The sequence below is a fragment of the Heterocephalus glaber genome, unplaced genomic scaffold (assembly GCF_053883595.1).
Source record: "Heterocephalus glaber isolate CG9 unplaced genomic scaffold, H.glaber_assembly_v1.0 deba00001456, whole genome shotgun sequence".
NCBI classification, from domain to species: Eukaryota; Metazoa; Chordata; class Mammalia; order Rodentia; family Bathyergidae; genus Heterocephalus; species Heterocephalus glaber.
Window position 1 is genome coordinate 520548 of NW_028258304.1, and position 19169 is coordinate 539716.

A 19169-nucleotide genomic window follows, 5' to 3' on the forward strand; every position below is an offset into this window, starting at 1 on the left:
CTATATGTAAAATTCTATCCTCACATTGGTTCATTCTGCTGTGCAGACTTTCGATGGAGTTTTTAATCTCCTGGAAATCTGTTTGCATCTGTTTTATGGATTCCATTTGTTTCCTATGTTGGGATTCCATCATGTTCCTCAGATCTTCTATTTTTTTTATCTGTGTTCTTTCTAGATTTATTAATCGTGTCTTGCACCATGAGCAAAATCTTTGCTGTTATCTGAGTAATTGTTTCTGATTTCATTTTTCCCAGATCCTCTTTTGTTGCCAGTTCAGTGGGTCCAGGTGGTTGAGTATCGGAGTGTTCCATCTCTGGAAGGAGGAAGAAGAGAGGAGAGAGAAGGAGGAAGAGAGAGGAGTAAGAGAAAGAAGAAGAAGAATGAGAGAGGAGAGACAGTATGAGGAGGAAGATGAGAGGAAAGAGAAGGAGAAAGACGAGAGGAGGGAGAGAGAGGAGTGAGAGAAGGAGGAGGAAGAAGAGAGTGGAGAAAGGAAGAAGAGAGGAGGAAAAAGGAATATTAAGAAAGAACAAGAGAGAGAGAGAGAGAGAGAGAGAGCCCACACTGCTGCACTGTTTTTGGAAAATAAAAATGGAGACTGTTATATGATTCAGTATCCCCAGTTCTGTTACTTGATGTATACAAATTTGAAATGGCTCCAAGTCACATAAATTTCTGACTGGAAATCTGAAAATCTGAATAATTTTTTCAAATTTTATATTATTTTACAGGATGCTAGGCATGCAGCTGAAGAAGAGATTTATACGAACTTAAACCAAAAGATTGACCAGTTTCTTCAGCTGGCAGACTATGACTGGATGACGGGAGATTTGGACAACAAAGCTAGTGATTACCTAATAGACCTCATTGCCTTTCTGCGTAGCACCTTTGCTGTATTCACACACCTTCCTGTAAGTGATAATTGCTCTTATTTTGCCTTTCAATGTAGAAAAATGTTCTCTCAAACTCTAGTTCAGTTTAGATGTTAGTTTCTGATTTAACTAGCCAAGAAGTTCTTTGGCATATACAAGCTTACATTATGTTTATCAACTTTAATGATTTTTAGAGAACTTGCTTATTATTTTTTCATTGACTTTTTCAGTTTGTTTATTCTAAAAGTGATCCCTACTGTCATGTCTTCCTACTAATTTGAAGATAATTTGCACAAAGACATAATGAAAGCCTTGGTAAAAATGAAAGAGAAACTTAGGAGTTTGAATTTCAGATATCTTTTACTTTTAAGACATCCTTTGTTGTTTTATAAACCAAAATTCTCTGATAAAAATCTATTTATCTAATTTCTCTTTGTTTTCTTGAGAATATTAGTCATAGTCATTAAAAGTCATTGTTTATTGTTTCTTATGTCTTATTTACCTACATGTTGGTTGATTTCTGATGTTTTTTTCTTGGTTTTCAGTAATGTGGTCTTGTGTTTTTCTAGTATTTTTGTGGTTGATGTTAGAAATTGTGTTTAAGGTAGTGGTCCCTGGCACTAATATTTTCCACCAGAAAAGGTTCATTCTTTCCTTTACTGAGTATGTATCATAATGGTCAGATGAGTTGTGGTTTGAGAGTGATCACCTTAGTCCAGTCAATCATGGACTGATCTGGGTGAAGCTAGGATTGTACTTGTAATGTATCTCTGGTTTTCCCTGTTGATACCTGTGGTTCTTCAGGGCTTTTAATGAGAGCCTTGGAAATTATCTTTTCTTCAGCACCAAATAAACTGTAGAAATTTTTGTTTTTCAGAGCAACCATATCTATTCTGCCTCTTGCCTTCTTTAGTTTTAGAATTTGGCAAAAATGTCTTAAGAAAAAGTCTTAGCAATACTCAGTTCAGCAATTAATAACAGGATAAAAATGTCAGTGTCAGCTTACATTTTCAAGAGTGGTCAGGGCTTCCTATAGTATCAGTATTTGTATATTCACTAAATTCATATGTTAAACCCAAGTATCAATATGATGATAATAGGAAGTGAGTCCTTGGGAATGATAGTCATGAGGGTGGCACCTTCATGAGTAAAATTAATATCCTTATAAAAGAGGCTCCTGAGAGCAGTTTTTTTGCTTCCATCATCCGAGGATACAGCAAGAAGATGCCTTTTATGAAATGGGACGTAGACCTTCACCAGGCACTGAGCCTCCTGGCATCATGATCTTGGACTCCCCAGGCTCTACTATTGTGAGAAATAAATTTTTGTTGTTTATTAGCTATCTAATCTGTGTTATTTTCTTGTTGCAGCCTTTATGGATTATGCTCCTCTTGTGATTCTTAATGCATTCTCCGACTAGTGGGTCATTCTCTTTGAAACACTGTATGATCATGGGAGATTCATTTTGCTTTTCAAAGGTTTTAACTTTTCAATCCTCATTTTTCTTAGCTGTATACTTTTTGAATTCAGCAAATGTCTTGAGGGAAAAACTGGCCTTCAAATCTCTAATTTGGGTACTTTTAATCTCTTGAGAGAGAGAAAAAATGGTTTCTTTACTTTTAGTAGCAACTCTTTATCTTGAGCTGATTCTGTTTGTTGTTCATGTGGAGCTTTAGCTGCAGATCCTAAGCTTACATTGAAAGGTTCTCCCCTCTCTAGTTTAATTTCCTTTAATCTTTCCTGTTTCATAGCACTTCAGTGTCTTAAAGACATTTTGTGTCTTCCTTTTTATTTATTTATTTATTTATTTATTTTTTATTTTTATTTTTTTATTTTTTGTATTAAATTCTTTTATTGGTACATTGTAGGTATACAACACAATTACATTTCTCATTGGGAATTGTACCTTTATATAATGCATCTTGGTTCTTGTTTTTTCCCCATTCCTAGCCCTCCCTTCATGCCCTCCACCCTTCCCTATTTACAAAGACTTTATTTCCATTTTTTCCATTTCTCAGCATTTTTCCTTTCCCTTCTTTCCTTTCCCCTGCCCCTCCCACTACCCCTACACCTTTGGACCTTTTCTTCCTATTTTACATTGTCGATTATTCATTCTAATCATTGGTACATTTTAGGTATACAATATAATGACATTCATCATTGGAAATTTACACCTTTACATAGTCTCTCTTGGTTCTTGTTTTTCACCTTTGCCCAGCCCTCCCTTCACCCCCTCCAGCCCTACCTATTTACAAAGATTTTGTTCCCATTTTTCCATTTTCTCATATTAATCCCATTCCCTTCTATCCTTTCCCTTAGCCCTCCCACTTCCTTCCCCTTTGCCCCTTTTCTTCCTATTTCACATGACCTATTATACATTTAGTCCTTATTTACACTTTCAGTTTCTCACACCAGAGAAACTATTTGGTATTTACACATGTGTGTCCTATTTATTTCACTTAAGAGTATTGCCTCAATGTGCATCCACTTAGCTATAAATGTTTCTAATTTCTCATTTATTATGTCTGAGTAGTACTCCATTTTATTAAAAAACCACATTTTCTTTATCCAGTCTCCAGTTAATGGGCATTTGGGCTGTTTCCAAGTTTTAGCTATTACAAACTGCGCTGCTGTGAACATGGGTGCACATATATCACTGTGGTATGATTCTTTTAATTCTTTGGGGAAGATCCGCAGCAGTGGAATAGCGGGGTCAAATGGAATTTCCAGTCCTAGTTCTTTGAGGTATCTCCATACTGATTTCCACAGGGGTTGCACCCGTCTACACTCCCACCAGCAGTGGAGCAGGGTTCCTCTTTCCCCACAGCCCCGCCAGCATTTGTTATTGGTTGATTTCATGATAGCAGCCATTCTTTCTGGAGTGAAGTGGAATCTCAGCGTTGTTTTCATTTGCATCTCTCGAATGACCAGTGACGTTGAACATTTTTTCATGTATTTATTTGCTATTTCTACTTCTTTGTGTGAGAAATGCCTGTTCATTTCAGATGCCCATTTTCAGATTGGGTCTTTAAATTTGGGAGGTCTGATCTTTTTAAGTTCTTTATAGATTTGAGATAGTAGACCTTTGTCTGAGGAAGAGCAGGTGAAGATTTTTTCCCACATTGTGGATTGTCTCTTCACACTGCTGGTGGTTTCTCTTGCTGTGCAGAAGCTTTTTAATAAGAAGAGATCCCACTTGTTGATTGTTTGTGCTAGTTCACGGGCAACTGAGGTTTTGTTCATAAAATCTTTTCCTACACTGATGTCTTCAAGGGTTCTACCTAACCTCTGTTCCAACTGGTTCAGAGTTTCTATTTTAATATTTAGATCTCTAATCCATTTTGATTTTAGTTTAATGCATGGTGAGAGATACAGGTCTAGTTTTAATCTTTGGCAAGTTGAAGCCCAATTTTTCCAGCACCATTTATTAAAGAGGCTATCTTTCCTCCAGTGAGAGTGTTTGGCTCCTTTGTCAAAGATGAGATGGCTGAGTGTGTCTGGTGTTGTTTCTGCATCTTCTAATCTGTTCCACTGGTCCTCAAGCCTGTTTCTTTGCCACTACCATGCTGTTTTTATCACAGTAGCTTTGTAGTAGAGTTGCAGGTTGGGGTTTGTGATACCCCCTGCCATGTCTCTGTTACCTAGAATTGCTTTTGCTATTCTGGGTCTCTTCTTATTCCAAATGAATTTTTGGATTGTTTTCTCGAGGTCTATGAAGCATGCTGCTGGGATCTCAATTGGGTTGGAGGCTGTTTTCTTTTAGGGCTTGGAATACATCACTCCAAGCTCTTCTTGCCTTGATGGTTTGTGTTGAGAAGTCTGCTGTGATTCTGATGGGCTTTCCTTTGTATGTGATTTGTTTGTTTTCTCTGACTGCTTGGAGAACTTTGTTCTTCTGTTGAGTTTCTGGAATCTTAACAATTATATGCCTATGTGTAGATTTTTTTTGATCAAGGCTATTTGGAGTCCTATATGCCTCACTTATCTGTATGTCAAGGTCTTTGCCCCTGTTTGGGAAGTTTTCTGCCATTATTTCTGTGAAGAGATTTTTTTATGTCATCTGCACTCTCTCCTGTTTCTTCATTGACTTCAGTCAGTCTCATTTTATTCTTCTTTGCATCATCTAGCAGCTTCTGGATTGAGTTCTCATGTTCCCTTCTAATTTCGAAGCAATTTTTCTTTTCCTGGTCATTAATTGCAATCTTACCTTCTATATCTGAAATTCTGTCCTCACGTTGGCTCATTCTGCTGTGTAGACTTTCAGTGGAGTTTTTCATGTCCTGGAAATCTATTTTCATCTGTTTTATGGATTCCATTTGTTTCCTATGTTGGGATTCCATCATGTTCCTCAGCTCCTCTCTAGATTTATTAATCATGTCTTGCACTAGGGGCACAATTTCTCCCGTTATCTGAGAAATTATTTCTGATTTCATTATTTCCAGATCCCCTTTTGTTGCCAGTTCAGTGGGTCCAGGTGGTTGAGTATCAGAGTGTTCCTTCTCATTTCCCTTTGGGGTTGCTGTAGGTGATCTGGAAGTTTGGTTTTGAGACTTATTTTTGTGTTTTCTCATTTCGACTGGGGCGGGGGGCTGTTAGCGCCTGCACGGATTACCTCCTCTGAGCTGGGTGAGGTGGGACAGCGCCGGGAGCAGCGGTAGGGATGGTGACCCAAAAGCCCTTTCCTGTGGGCTGGGAGCAGCCGGAGCGATGGTGGCCGGGAAACCCCTTCCTCTGGACCAGGAGCAGTGGGATGGTGGCTCAGAAGCCCCTCTCTCTGGGCCGGGAGCAGCGGGAGGGATGGTGACCGGGAAGCCCCCTCCTCTGGACCAGGAGCAGTGGGACGACGGCTCAGAAGCCCCTACCTCTGGGCCGGCAACAGTGGGACTCAGTACCTTGGTCTTGTGGTCTGGTGTCCCCTGCGCCTTGGCAATGTGGAATCAGGTGGCTGCCTGTCTGCAGTGGGGTCATTCCGTGTCTTCCGCATGACTCACGACCTCGGCAGGGCGTGCACAGACCTGCCTGTCTGCAGTGGGTTGATTTGGCGTGTGTTCCGCGCCTGGGGACCTCGGCAGGATGTAGGCAGACCTGCCTGTCTGCAGCGGGTGTGTCTTCCTTTTAAAATTTCTTCTTCTACTTGTTCGCCTGCAGAAAATGGTGTCACTTCTAGTTTCATCCTACTACCAATACTGAACAAAACCAGCACAAAATCTCTTACAGATTAACCTCATAATTATGAATAAAAAGTAAATAAAACTTGAAAGTCAGTTTCAAGCGTTTTAAGAAAATAATTTAGCTAAGTAGGACACACATGTGTAAATACCGAGTAGTTTCTCTGGTATGAAAAACTAAAAGTGTAAATAAGGTTCAAATGGTATAATTGAGAATGTGAAATAGGAAGAAAAGGTCTAAAGGAGTAGGGGAAGTGCGAAGGGTAGGAGAAAGGAAAGAAGGAAAAAGAAAAAATATGAGAAAAGGAAAAAAATGGAAACAAAGTCTTTGTAATAGGGAAGGGTAGAGGGGGTGAAGGGAGGGCAAGGAAATGGGGAAAAAATAAGAACCAAGATACGTCATAAAGGTACAGGATTCCAATGATGAACGTAACTGTATTGTATACCTAAAATGTACCAATAAACTTAATGAAAAAAAAAAAAAAGAAAGTAATTTAGCATTGCCAAATAGGATTTATTCTGGAAATGCAAGGATAGTTCAGGATGTTTAAAAATCTGTTAATATGATATTTCACATTAGTAGATAATGTTCTAAAAGGACATCATATAACATCCAGCCTCATTTCTTGATTTAAAATCAAAATTTACATATAAGCTCTGTAATTATCAACACCATGATAAAGTACTTTGTATTTGAAATTTAGCAGTTACTAGACATTTTACAGTGGAACACGTTTATTTACATGAACATGAGCAGTAGGGTGACGATGCTTCTCAACAAAGCTTTAGAAGTTTGATCAAATAAGATTCAAAAGATTAAATTGTAATTATTACATTCAGCCATGCATATCTTAGTCTCTGTTGCCATAACAAAACATTTGGAGAATTTATAAACAAAGGAAATTTCTCCATGTGTCTACTTACCAAGTAATAAGTAGAAATAGTATGAAGAATATATCACCGAGTAATAATAAAGAGATTTTGTTATGCAAAAATGCATACAGTGGTCCAGAATAGGAAGATTTTATATTGTGGTAGGTTTTTTCAAGATTAACCTAATTATAATGAGTACCAAATAAACTTGTTGGGAGAATTACATGAGCAAAATAATCCTGAAATGGATTTGGAAGCAAAAATGACAATATTTCCTGAAAAATTATGGAAAAATATTTATGAGTTTAGTCTTTTCCTATTAGATATAAAAATGTTATAATGCAAAATTTTTTTATCCTTCTCAAACTGGAATAGACTGACAGATTAAGGATTAGAATTCAAATTAAAAACATTTCAAAGTCTATGGAATAGTTTTGAAAAAAGATGGCCTCTGATAAAGTTTCCATTATTGTCTGCCAACTGGAATGAAAAGATTGTAAAGCCCATGTCTTATATATCTAAATTAATTTCATTGTGAATAAATGTTAACATTTTTTTAAAAGAAATTATATGGAAACCAATAAAATATTGTTAATATTTTCTGTAATCTTGAGTTTGAATCATCTTTCTAAAGATCATACCAAAGATTGAAATCATTAAAAAAAGCTGATAATATAATTCCCAATAATCAATATTACATTATTTAAAAGGAATTTATAAAGAAAATAAGATGCAAACTCACCATTAAAAATAATTGTGATAACTATTTCCTAAGGTTAATATCTGTCATAAAAATACTCACAGGTGGATAGAAAAATTTGAAAAAATTATATTTAGGCAGTCCGAAAGATTGATGATAATATTAATGAATGTGAACCTCTACTAGTAAGGCATACATATTAAAATTGTGGAATACGTTCAGCTATAAACTTGCCAAAAGTAAAGTAGAAAATGTTAGAATATATTTGTGAAAAATATATGTGGAAATAGGTATTCTGATACATTGCTCGTAAAGGTCTAAATTGGTATAGTCTTTTCGGTGATCAGTTTTTCAGTATGGATCAGAAATCCCTAAAATGTACTTACCTTTGGGCCTTGGATTTAGCTTAGTGGTACTGCTGCCTGCCTTGCAAGTGCAAGGTCCTGAGTTCGATCCCTGATACCAAAAAAAAAAGTGCTTACCTTTTATCATGCAGTTCCACTTTTGGAATTCTAACTTTATGAAATAATCATAGGTGTGCTATGTAATTTAAATATAAGTATGTTTAATACAATATTTTGTTTTATATAGTGAAGACTTGGTATAATACATCTAATAAATAAATACGTTAGCAAACTGTTTAGTATATTAGTATAATGTGATATCATTCATTCCTTAATGTAGATGTATAACCACTTAAAATATCTGTATTATTTCCAATTGGAAAACATTATAAAATAGTTTATACAGTATGATCTCATTTTTAATATATATATTCACACATTAGTCCTTTATGTAATATATAGTAATAGTTTAGAATTGTATACATTCTGGTTTAGCTGAGGTTATTTCTATACAGATTTTAGTTTTCTTGGATTATCTATTTTAAAATGTTTCTCTATTGTGAAACATTTGCTGTTTTTTAAATCCCGGTTGCAGAAGAGAGGTGACATTTAAAATTATATTCATAATCCCAGGAGTTATTCTGTCTTTGATAATGAATTTATATATTTGAAAAATAATACTTTTACTGAAAAAATATTTTGTGTCATATATGAGGCCAATGTAAATCTTTCTGAAATTCAAAGATTGTACTATACAATTCTCTGTTTTGAAATTGCAACATTTCATCTGGAATTTCTGCATTGTTCCTTCATACAGTTCCTACACTGGTCAACTTGTGCTCTTTTAACAAATGTAACATTGATTAGAAACTGGTAAACCAATTGTCAAATGTAACTTTCTGATTAATTTGTAGATAGCACCACGTCTCTTTATAGCATCATTCAGTTTATTACTGTACAAAGAAAGACCTGGTGGATGGACTTCAAGAACACATTTCTAAATTGAAAACATAATAAGTCTTCATATCTGCAAGAGCATAAATTTTTATGCCATATTTTGAAGATATTTTTGGCATGTACTCCCTAAAGCTACAGCAGCCATGAAATGCTGCAAGGTGTTCATCAGTAGTTATGTATTCAGATGGTGTGTAAATTGCTTGTCAATTACTCACAAATCTGTCAAACAATGACCTGATTGCAGCCAGATGATCAGTTCTTTTTCTTTCTTGGCCAGCAGTTTTGTCGTCAAACCTCATGCAATTTTGAAATGTCCTCAGTGTTATTGTTTTTCTACAAACCTCAAGCCTACATCCATTGCTTTTCTATAAGTCATTTACCTTCCTGTGATTACCGTGAGAAAGCCCTGCTAAGTACAACATATCTGTGAATGCTTTCAGTTCAGCTAGTGAGGTGTCATAATAAATATACTTTTATTTCAGCCTTTGTGTATTTCACAGTATTTGTCTGTTAACAGCATTTCATCTGTTATAATTTCCAACACTGAATGGCAGAGGTGGCCTTCTATCTAGTAGGTTTCACCCTTGCCTCATTATATTTTCAGACCTAGTTCAAACATTGGATCATCCCATTTGTTTGGGTGACCATTTTGCAGCATTTTGACCAGTAAAATATGCATTCATATTGCTGTTTTCCTTGTTATCTGAATCAAGGAGGTCTGCATTCTCTATGTCTGTACCAGTCAATTCTTGCTCGAGTTCACTGTCACAGGAACTTTGGCTCACATGGCCAGTGTGAAAGTCGTCGTTGTCGTCGTCGTCGTCGTTGTCGTCGTCGTCGTCATCATCATCATCATCATCATCCACCCACAGCACTCTTCTGTTATGAAAACATGTATTTTACCATAATGGATCATCTTCATCCATGCATGAGTAATCTGATGATTAACTTTTGACCTACTCCAAAACTTGCAAATCTGGTTTTTCATGTGCTATTGTACTGAATTGGGCTACTTCTACCAGAAAAATCAAAAGAAAACTTTTTTTTGAAACAAATCCTACAGTGGTGTGGGTGTATTGTACCCTCTGTGATGCTCAGGGGAACATCTGTAAACGGTTAGGTGGAGCATAATGTGGGTGAGAATCCCAGTTTGGCACTTTTGCACAGGTGCACACACTTTGCTGTTTGTCATACCAAGTAGATAACACAAAGATTGATTCCTGTATCCCTCAGGGAAAGATACTGAGATGCACCATCGGCTACTATTATGCTAAAGTAAAAATTAACTGTAGAAAAGTAAGGGATGAGTTTTTGAAACCCAGTGTTATGCTTGTTTGGTTTCCCTTTGCTGTATATGGTTATTTGAAATGAGTAAGATTGTACTCATTTGAAATGAGTAGTATTGTAAGAAAAAAAATTGTGAAAAGTCAAGGCCATCTCAATGTTTGTTTCTTATACTCATCTTCTTGTACGGGTGATGATGCATTTCTGTGCTTAAAAAATAAAAATGATATCATAGTGTGTTACTGTGCCATGGAGTAGAGTGGTTCCTATATATGCATTAGCTATCATATGTTAACATCATACTTTGTTTTCCTTACTTTAACTTCTAGGTCATTTAAAAGCAGTATTGATTTAGACTGCTATTTGTTTAACTCAAAGTATATGCTTTTTCCACCTTGAGTTATGACCTTTCTTGAGAATTTTCCTCCTTTTAACTTTGTTTTATCCTGAGCTGTTAGTGCTACATAAATATCGTATAACCTGTTAGTTGGAATTCAGTTGATCCTGCCATTCAGACTAAAGAACCGCTGCACCATCTACCACTCAGAATCAATGTAGGGAATAAGTGACAGCCCTAAATCATCAATAATGCTTCCAGAAATGCCATGTTTCTGTCTTGTCTAAAATAGAGATCTGTTTTTCTTAAAGGTACACTTTAAATTTAGATTGATCAACCATTGTATCCCATAAAATCAGATAAGTGAGGCATCTAAAAACTACCTCTTGAGGCTTTCCACAGACAGCAAAATATATTGCCCAGCAGTTGTGTTCATGTTCTCCAGAATGCTAGATAATTTCTTTATGAGATCCCATGTTAGTAACAACAAAGAGCTGTGCCTAACATTTTCTACTAGGGGAAGAACAATAGAAAAGGAACTTTTTCTGAGAAAGAACCCAGATCATTTGTCTTTGACTTAATGTGAATATTTTCTTTTCATATTTGAAATTCTCAGGCAGGAATGGATTTCTTTCAGAGAGATTCAATGATTGGAAATATGTATTTGAAGAGAACTGAGAAGAAAAATACAGATTGTCTTCTCTTACATTTTGAAATTCCATATTTTCTTAGTTCTCAGGGATATTTTGTTGTCACGTCACAATAGCACCATGGCCAACAGGATAGATCAATGTCTCAGGTGTGTGTGTGTGTGTGTGTGTGTGTGTGTGTGTGACAGAGAGAGAGAGAGAGAGAGAGTTCTATGAGTGTGAGAGTTTCAGTTCTAGGTTATACTTACTGTTAGATAGCAAATGTTTGGTGGGGGTGTTACTGAATTGTACAACTCTGTTTCCTTTGAAGTTTTGGTGGCCAAGGCTGCCAACCTATTTTTGAAAGGCACCCATAAATGACTCTCATAAGGTTTTCCAGAGTTAATTTTAAAATATTCTTGTGTTACCAGAGTTAAAAAATGTGGTAAGTTCACAAACATTCATCTCAGGCTCCAGTTGTGTAAATTACAATTGCATGCATACTAACCCATTTTGCATGCTCAGAATAACAATATAGTTTTGAGAATTTATCTTTGTTATTCTGGTAATTATCTTTGGGCAGTGCTTGAAAGAGAGGAAATACTGTCTCAAGTGACAGACCCAGAGGAGAGATTCCTGAATTTGTTTTCTCTGTCTGCTGTTAATGTTAATTTGTATGACCTGGGGTAAGATCTCTTATAACCCACCTTTGTATGTAGGTTAAAGGTGGAAATTATCTTAGATTTTTGGCTAAGAATACAATGATACCCATCCCTGGCCTTATTTTCTGGGTAGTTGATAGGCAATATTTAAGGAAAAGTTATTTTCTATATGTAAGTTTCCAAAATTCTTCCCATCTAAAAACCTTTTTAAAACTGACATTTTTCTGGGCCGGGGATTTAGCTCAGTGGTGCCGCCGCCTGCCTCACAAGTGCAAGGTCCTGAGTTTGATCTCCAGTACCAAAAAAAACCCCTGACATTTTTCTTATCTGTTCATTTAATTTTATGAACTGCTGCCATCTTAGGATTTACCAAATGATTCTGTTACTGAAAAATTGTCTCATTAATTATGAAATCGTCTCTGAGACTATTAAGATTTTCCATAGTGGAACCTCAAACTACCTTTTTGTCTGCATTGCTATCTTTCCTGCTTGTCAAAGATACTCCTCCTAGGGGCGAACGTAGCGCGGTGCTGAGGCCCCACAGCGAAAGAAATGCGTGCCTGAGGAGACCCACAAGTTCTGTGGGGGGACCACAGCAGGCCCGGAGGAAGGTGGCCGCTGAACCTGCCCGCGCGTGGCCTGAGGGAACTTTCGCCAGAGGCTGGACCTTCGAGAAGTGGCCGAAGATGAACCTCCAACGATAGCGCATGGCCGCGATAGGGACCGACAAGGAGCTGAGCGACCTGCTGGACTTGAGTGGGATGTTTTCCTCACCTGTTGATAGTGCGAAAACCAGACCAACCACACTGGGAAGCAGTCAGTTCAGTGGATCAGAACTTAGAAGATGGTGAAACATTTCCCACCTTTCTTTGTGAAGCCAGAATTAACCTGATTATGTAAACCAGACAAACAGTAAACAATAAAGGTAGGACAAAGGAAAAGAAAACTATGGACTAATTTACCTCATGAACATCTTGCAGAAATCCTCAAAAAAAAGCAAATTAAATTCCACTGTTCATAAAAGGAAAATCATAATCAAAACTACCGCTAACATCATACTTAATGGTGAAGGAATGAAAGTTTTCTTCCATGAACAAGAACAAAGCAAGAATGTCTACTCTTAACCTCTCCAGTTCAGTATTTTACTAGAAAATCCTGGTCAGCATTAATATGGCAACAAAAGGAAATAAAAGAGGAGGAGATTGGGAAAAAAGAAATAAAACTGTTTTCATTGACAGACAACATGATTATCCCAAAGAATCTTCAAAAACCTAGAGTTTAGCAAGGTCACAGGATATAAGATACACACACACACACCCATCCCCATCCTAGTCTTAATTCTCTATACATTTGGTCCTCCATTTCTTCAGGTTCATTGTCTGCAGATTCAACCAACCAAGGATTAAAAGTATGTGAAAAAAAAAAAAGATGGTACTCCTCCTAAGCTGAAGTAATGCTCTTTGTCAAGCACACTTAACTCTTTGCTACCCGTGTCTTTTTTTAAAGATAGATATATAGTGTTACTGTTATGTTTTACTGATTAGAAAATGAACTCAGTGAGGATATGTACTTTGGAAAGGATGCAGCCGATAGGTGGTAGGTCAGGATTTGAATGGATTTGCTTGACTTCAAGGCTTTTCCATTAAACCATTATACCTAATGAGTTGCTTGCCAGCTAAGAACTGAGACCCTTATGAATAGAGATCTTGTGTTATCCATCTCTGTTTCTTTGTAGTACAACATCTTGTATGAAATAGTACACAATAAATTTTTGTTGTGTTTACTTGTTTTGAATAATAAAGTGAATCTTGCCTGGGAATTGAAAATAATTTTTGGGCCATATGTGTAATTAAAAGTAATTTCATTATTCGATCCCCAGTACCAAAAAAAAAAAAAGTAATTTCATTATTAAAAAAATAAGTCATAAGCTATTGTTCTGAGATAAAGACCAAAAGTTAGTTTGGGTTAAAATTCTAATTGATCTTTCTTCTTCCATATTTGCCCATATTTCAGCTCTTTTTTTAAACAACCTTTATAATATATGGGCAGTTAATATTTTTTCCATTTGACAAATGTGTAAGTAATCTTGCCTATGCTCAGGTAGTTAATCAGTATTCTTTATACATTGGATAATAGGTACCATCTTTTGAGTAAGTACCTGTCTTATCACCAGTTCAGCCTGGGAGATTTACCTGAGATTTGAGCAGCAGAAAGGGGACACATAGAGCTATAGATTGAACATCTTTTATTCAACTGCTTAGCTACAGTCCATCTGTTTAGCAGCTCTTAAGAGGCCCAGCCACTGTACTCTCACAACAGTCCTTAGCCCCCTACCACCCCTTTCTGGCAGCAGTCCTCACCTGCTTAGTTTCCCCATTCTCACAGCAGTTTACGTTTACATCAAAATGCACAAAAGTGGCTGTGTGACAGTAGCGACCTTGGCTATGTAAGTTATTTACTCTGGCCAGCATTGACTTTGGCTACAGCAGTTATTTACAGTGGGGTCAGGAGATTCACCTGTGCTAGAGTTCCCTTGACACAGAACTCACTGCCTCCCAAATCACACCCCTGGACACAGCCTGAACCAAAGTGTAGCCATAGGAGGTTTCAGTTTTCTCTACAGCACCAGATACTGGGTACTAAGGGAAGTACCCCTCCCTTTCTGTGTTTACATATATAGTCTCATTTATTCTTTGCAACAAATTTGCAAAAAAAAAAAAAAAAAAAAGACAAGAAAAAGAAAAATCTAATTGTACTGTGTTAAATATTACTTATCTAGAGATAGTAGATTCAGGTCTGAGCTGAATCCAAAGCCCATGTTCTTATACTATCTTGAAGCTATTTATCAGGAGCACTAGGCTAGATTTTGTGGAGCTATCATTGAAATGTCTTTTCTCCTGTGGGATTCTTATATGACTTTTTTGTCAGTGTATAAAATTTTAGTCATTGTAACATGAACATTTCGTCTATGGGAGATATGTTATGGTAATGTACTCAAAAAGCCACAACTCCCTCAGGTAACAAGAAGGATACTAGTTAGTGGGTTGCCTGTTTCTAACCTAAGCCAGCCTCCCTTATTTGACACTTCTGTGGAAATTCTCTCACCTGGTAATAATGAGCTTCTAAGTCAGATCAATCCCCATGGCTTTCTCTGGAACAAAATAAGGAAGGTTCAGATGTCCTCAAGAGACCAGAAGGCGTCAGAATCTTCTGGATATAACCACGTTTTTCAACAAATTAATTACTTAGCTAGAGCTAATATCCAAAGAAATTTTTTTTTCTTTTTTCTTCACCCCCTTCCTCCTCCTCATCTTCTTTTCCTCCTTTTTTCTTATTCTCCTTCCCCTCCTCCTTTCTCTTCCCCCCCTTTTCTTCCTTTTTGTTCTCTGATAGTTAGAAATAACATTTGCTAGTGATAATCTCTGCCTACTAAGAAGTTTGTGATTCCTGTTTCTATAGTTAACATTTAGGTTATTTGAGCTAGTCACAACACATTGAATAACAAATTAGCTCCTTATTAATATAGTTTTGAGTTGTTAATCACTTCAATCCTGTAGAGGTTATGTATTTCTTTATAGAGATCTTTTTGTGTTGAACAATTACTTAGCACTTTTCTCCTCATAAAACTGTTACCCACAGGCATAACTGTTCTGTTAGTTCTTTGTCTTTGATACTGACTTTTAAATTGTTAAAAATTAATGAATAAATCTTTGATTTCAAATGTAATAGCATTTCCCTCTAATCCTGTTTTTGGTGGCCAGATGAGGCAGAAAATAAGCAGAACCTAGTTTCAAGGATTATATAATCCTACAACTATAAATCTCCATGTTTAATATCCTGTTTATGAATCTGAGATTCCATAATACCTTAGTATTATACTTTGTTACTTTTGTGTCTCCGATACCTTTATAAGATCCAGAGAGATTCTTGTGATTCTTTTTCATTGGTCCTGAGATAGTGAGTTGCTAGGTATTATCTTCAGGACAAAATAGTTATTTCAACATTTCTTATAAGAACAAATAATCAGGAGCTTTGACTGTGTAATAAACAGATGGTTTTACAAACTACAATGCAGTACTATTAATTTGAACTATTACTAATTTGTTAAAGCTAATTTTATGAAGATTAATTTATATCCTTGAAAAATATTTATATTGTCAAATGAAAGAAGCAGAAGGGAAATTTTATAAACAAAATGATTGAGAGTGTGTAAAAACTAAAAATGTTCATATTTGCAAAAATTTAACAGGGACATGTTAAATGTAAATATCATCTTGGTGATGTGACTTCTTATTTTTCTTCAGAATTGTCAATACTTTATAATGTTTTCTTGGCATTTAAAAATATTTAAATAGGGCCAGGGATTTAGCTCCGTGGTTCCACTGCCTGCCTCGCAAGCACAAGGACCTGAGTTCCATCCCCGGTACCAAAAAAATATAAATAAATATTTTCTTAATTTTTAAAAAAGGTTTAGATTATTTTAGCTTCCTCTCTCATTTCAGATCTTCTATTGCCTGTAAATTGAAATAGTGAAACAAAAAATTCCGCAGTTTTAGATTCTTTCATTTGCCAGTGTCCTTCATTTAATTTCTGACTTCACAGTAATCCTTTTTTGACAGATTAAGTTTAGATAATTAAACATTGTCTAAGACCATATAAATAATATATAGTGGAAAAAGGATTTAAATTGAGGTCCTCAAGGTCCCTCAGATTCCAAAGCCCATAGCCTTTTCATTTAAAAAATTTTATGTTTTTCTATTTTAAACTAATTACTTTTTCCTTAACATTTGAAGACTAAAGGAAAATGTTTGATGTATGTAAGAGTGTTGTGGGACTGAGGTTTCCTAGCAAAGTTCTAGGTAATGGGACTGAGAAGCTGAGCGAGGTTAGATCAGAGACAATAAATCTTCTGTGAGGAAAACCGAGGGTGTGTGGTCATTGTAAAGAAGCACACAGTGGAAGTACACAAGGCAGACATTTTCTTTATGTCAGTTTATCTCCAGATGCACCTTCTAGGAACACTGGTTTGTATGTCACTCCCTATCTTCAAAAATTTTTAATGATTCTGTACCCCTCCTATCCATGTTAAATATATTTTTCCTAATTTTCTTACATAAAGCTGTGACTTCAGGCAAGTATATCTGTTTATTTTTCCCAAACATACAGTGATTATTTTTGGCTGTAGACACTTGTTCATGGTTTTCCTTCTCATAGGAATGATGAATCATCTCACTTTACATCTTTCCTTCCTTCCAAATACAATTCAAAGCTCATTTTCCCCACAAAGTCTTTCAGGACTGGTCCTCCTCATTCCCACAGTCCATACCCCAGGGGTTTAAATTTCTTGTGGATCTTCCTGTCTCCACTCTCTTTTCAAAACTGAAGATACATTATCTTAATTTTTATATTTTTAAAATCATTAATGAAGTTTATAAGTTCTTTGAAAGAAAGTGTCTTAGACTTTTTAATGTCTAACCCAAAGTAGGGAATCAGTGAATGTCAGGATGAAATTAGTTATATCTAACAGGGAACTCAAATGACTGCCACCATGTGACATTTTCTTTTCTGACTATAGCTCTTCATTTTGCTTAACAAGTCCATTTCACAGAATAAAATTAGAAAAACAATGGAAAGATATTTAAGTTCCCAAAGAACAATATATTGTTGCTTGGGAATACTGCCATAAGATTATTTTGAACTACATTTTCACCTCTTTGACAGGATGGTAAATTTGAGCCTGTATTTTGGTGCTAGGATATGCCAAATATATTATACATCTTATAGGGTAAGAAGTTTAACAGTTAAAAGAAGAGAGAATGGGTACATGCCACTGTTCAGCAATAATTCTGTGGTGGTTTACAGCCACAATTTTAGTATGATTCAGTAAGTGCTTGAGTTTCTCCAAATACATAACATACATTAGTGGAAATCAGACCCAGTGCATATTCATCCTCTTTCTTTGAATTAGCAAATTGCCAGTTTGTTGCTCCTTAGCTCCTTGACTATGGATGAGGTCACTTGCTTCTTAAGGAAAAATTACATTTTAAAAAAGAGATTAGGGAGCCAGGGATTTACTCAGTGGCGCTGTGACTGCCTTGAAAGTGCAAGGTCCTGAGTTTGATCCCTGGTACTGCAAAAAAAAAAAGAAAAGTGATTAGGGACACACACATGGTATGGAGGTGGGAGGTGGGGGGAGAGAGAGAAAGAGAGAGAGAGGGAGAGAAGAGAATTTTCTTCCTTGCAATGCACTCCTTGATGCATTTTTATATATATATATATATGTATATATTTTATTTTAAAGGGTTACTATTAACGACATCTACCCATTATTTTTATAACATGTAGGACAATTTGGTTGCCTTTATAGGATTTCTGCCCATGAACAGTTTGCTAAGTTTAACTGTTCTAAAATAGTAACAAAATAAGGAAGTTTTATATAATTTGCCTATCTGTGGTTTGCTTAGTTTTAGTGGATTGCTGTTTTTGGTTTTTAAATTTCCAATAATCATGGTATTTCTTGGTCACTCCTTTGGAAGAAAGTCTTAGGATCAAGAAGTAGCAGGGACCTGAAAACAAAGAAAGTTTTTTGTTGGGGGGTATCGGGGATCGAACTCTGGAACTTGTGCTTGCGAGGCAGGTGGCAGAACCACTGAGCTAAATTCCCGGCCCTAAAGAAATATTTTAACAGACAGGCTGCCTAGCTCTAAACACTCAAAAAGTTTAATTTCTTTCATGGCTATTTTTCCTAGTTATAAGCATAAATTCCAGATGGAACTGTGTGAATCCCAAGGATTTTTTTCAGGTCTTTATTCTTTTTTTTCTTTTTATTAAATTCTTTTATTGGTACATTGTAGGTATACAACACAATTATGTTTCTCATTGGGAATTGTACCTTTACATAATCCATCCTGGTTCTTACTTTTTCCCCATTCCTAGCCCTCCCTTCACCCCCTCCACCCTTCCCTATTTACAAAGACTTTATTTCCATTTTTTCCATTTCTCAGCATTTTTCCTTTCCCTTCTTTACTTTCCCCTGCCCCTCCCACTACCCTCTACCCCTTTGCACCTTTTCCTATTTTGCATTATCGATTATTCATTCTAATCATTGGCACATTTTAGATATACAATATAATGACATTCATCATTGGAAATTTGCACCTTCACATAATCTCTCTTGGTTCTTATTTTTGACCCTTGCCCAGCCCTCCCTTCAACCCCTCCATTCCTCCCAATTTACAAGGATTTTGTTCCTATTTTTTCATTTTCTCATATTAATCCCATTCCCTTCTATCCTTTCCCTTAGCCCTCCCACTTCCTTCCCCTTTGCCCCTTTTCTTCCTATT

At 36.2% G+C, this 19169-nt stretch overlaps 1 protein-coding gene across 11 annotated transcripts in view; it reads left to right on the top strand.

The window, feature by feature from the left end:
- Exoc6b (exocyst complex component 6B) overlaps positions 1-19169 on the top strand; it is a 721832-nt gene that overhangs the window by 410975 nt on the left and 291688 nt on the right. For 10 of the 11 annotated variants that reach the window (XR_015452923.1, XM_087215909.1, XM_087215910.1 and 7 more), the window contains one exon: positions 732-911. Coding sequence is in view for 10 of the 11 variants with exons in the window: in XM_087215909.1 (XP_087072035.1) it covers positions 732-911 (180 nt within the window). In the remaining variant the exon portion in view is untranslated. Of the gene's footprint in view, positions 1-731; positions 912-2082; positions 2220-19169 lie in introns of those variants that run through there. The other variant, XM_004849873.3, reaches the window with a different exon arrangement.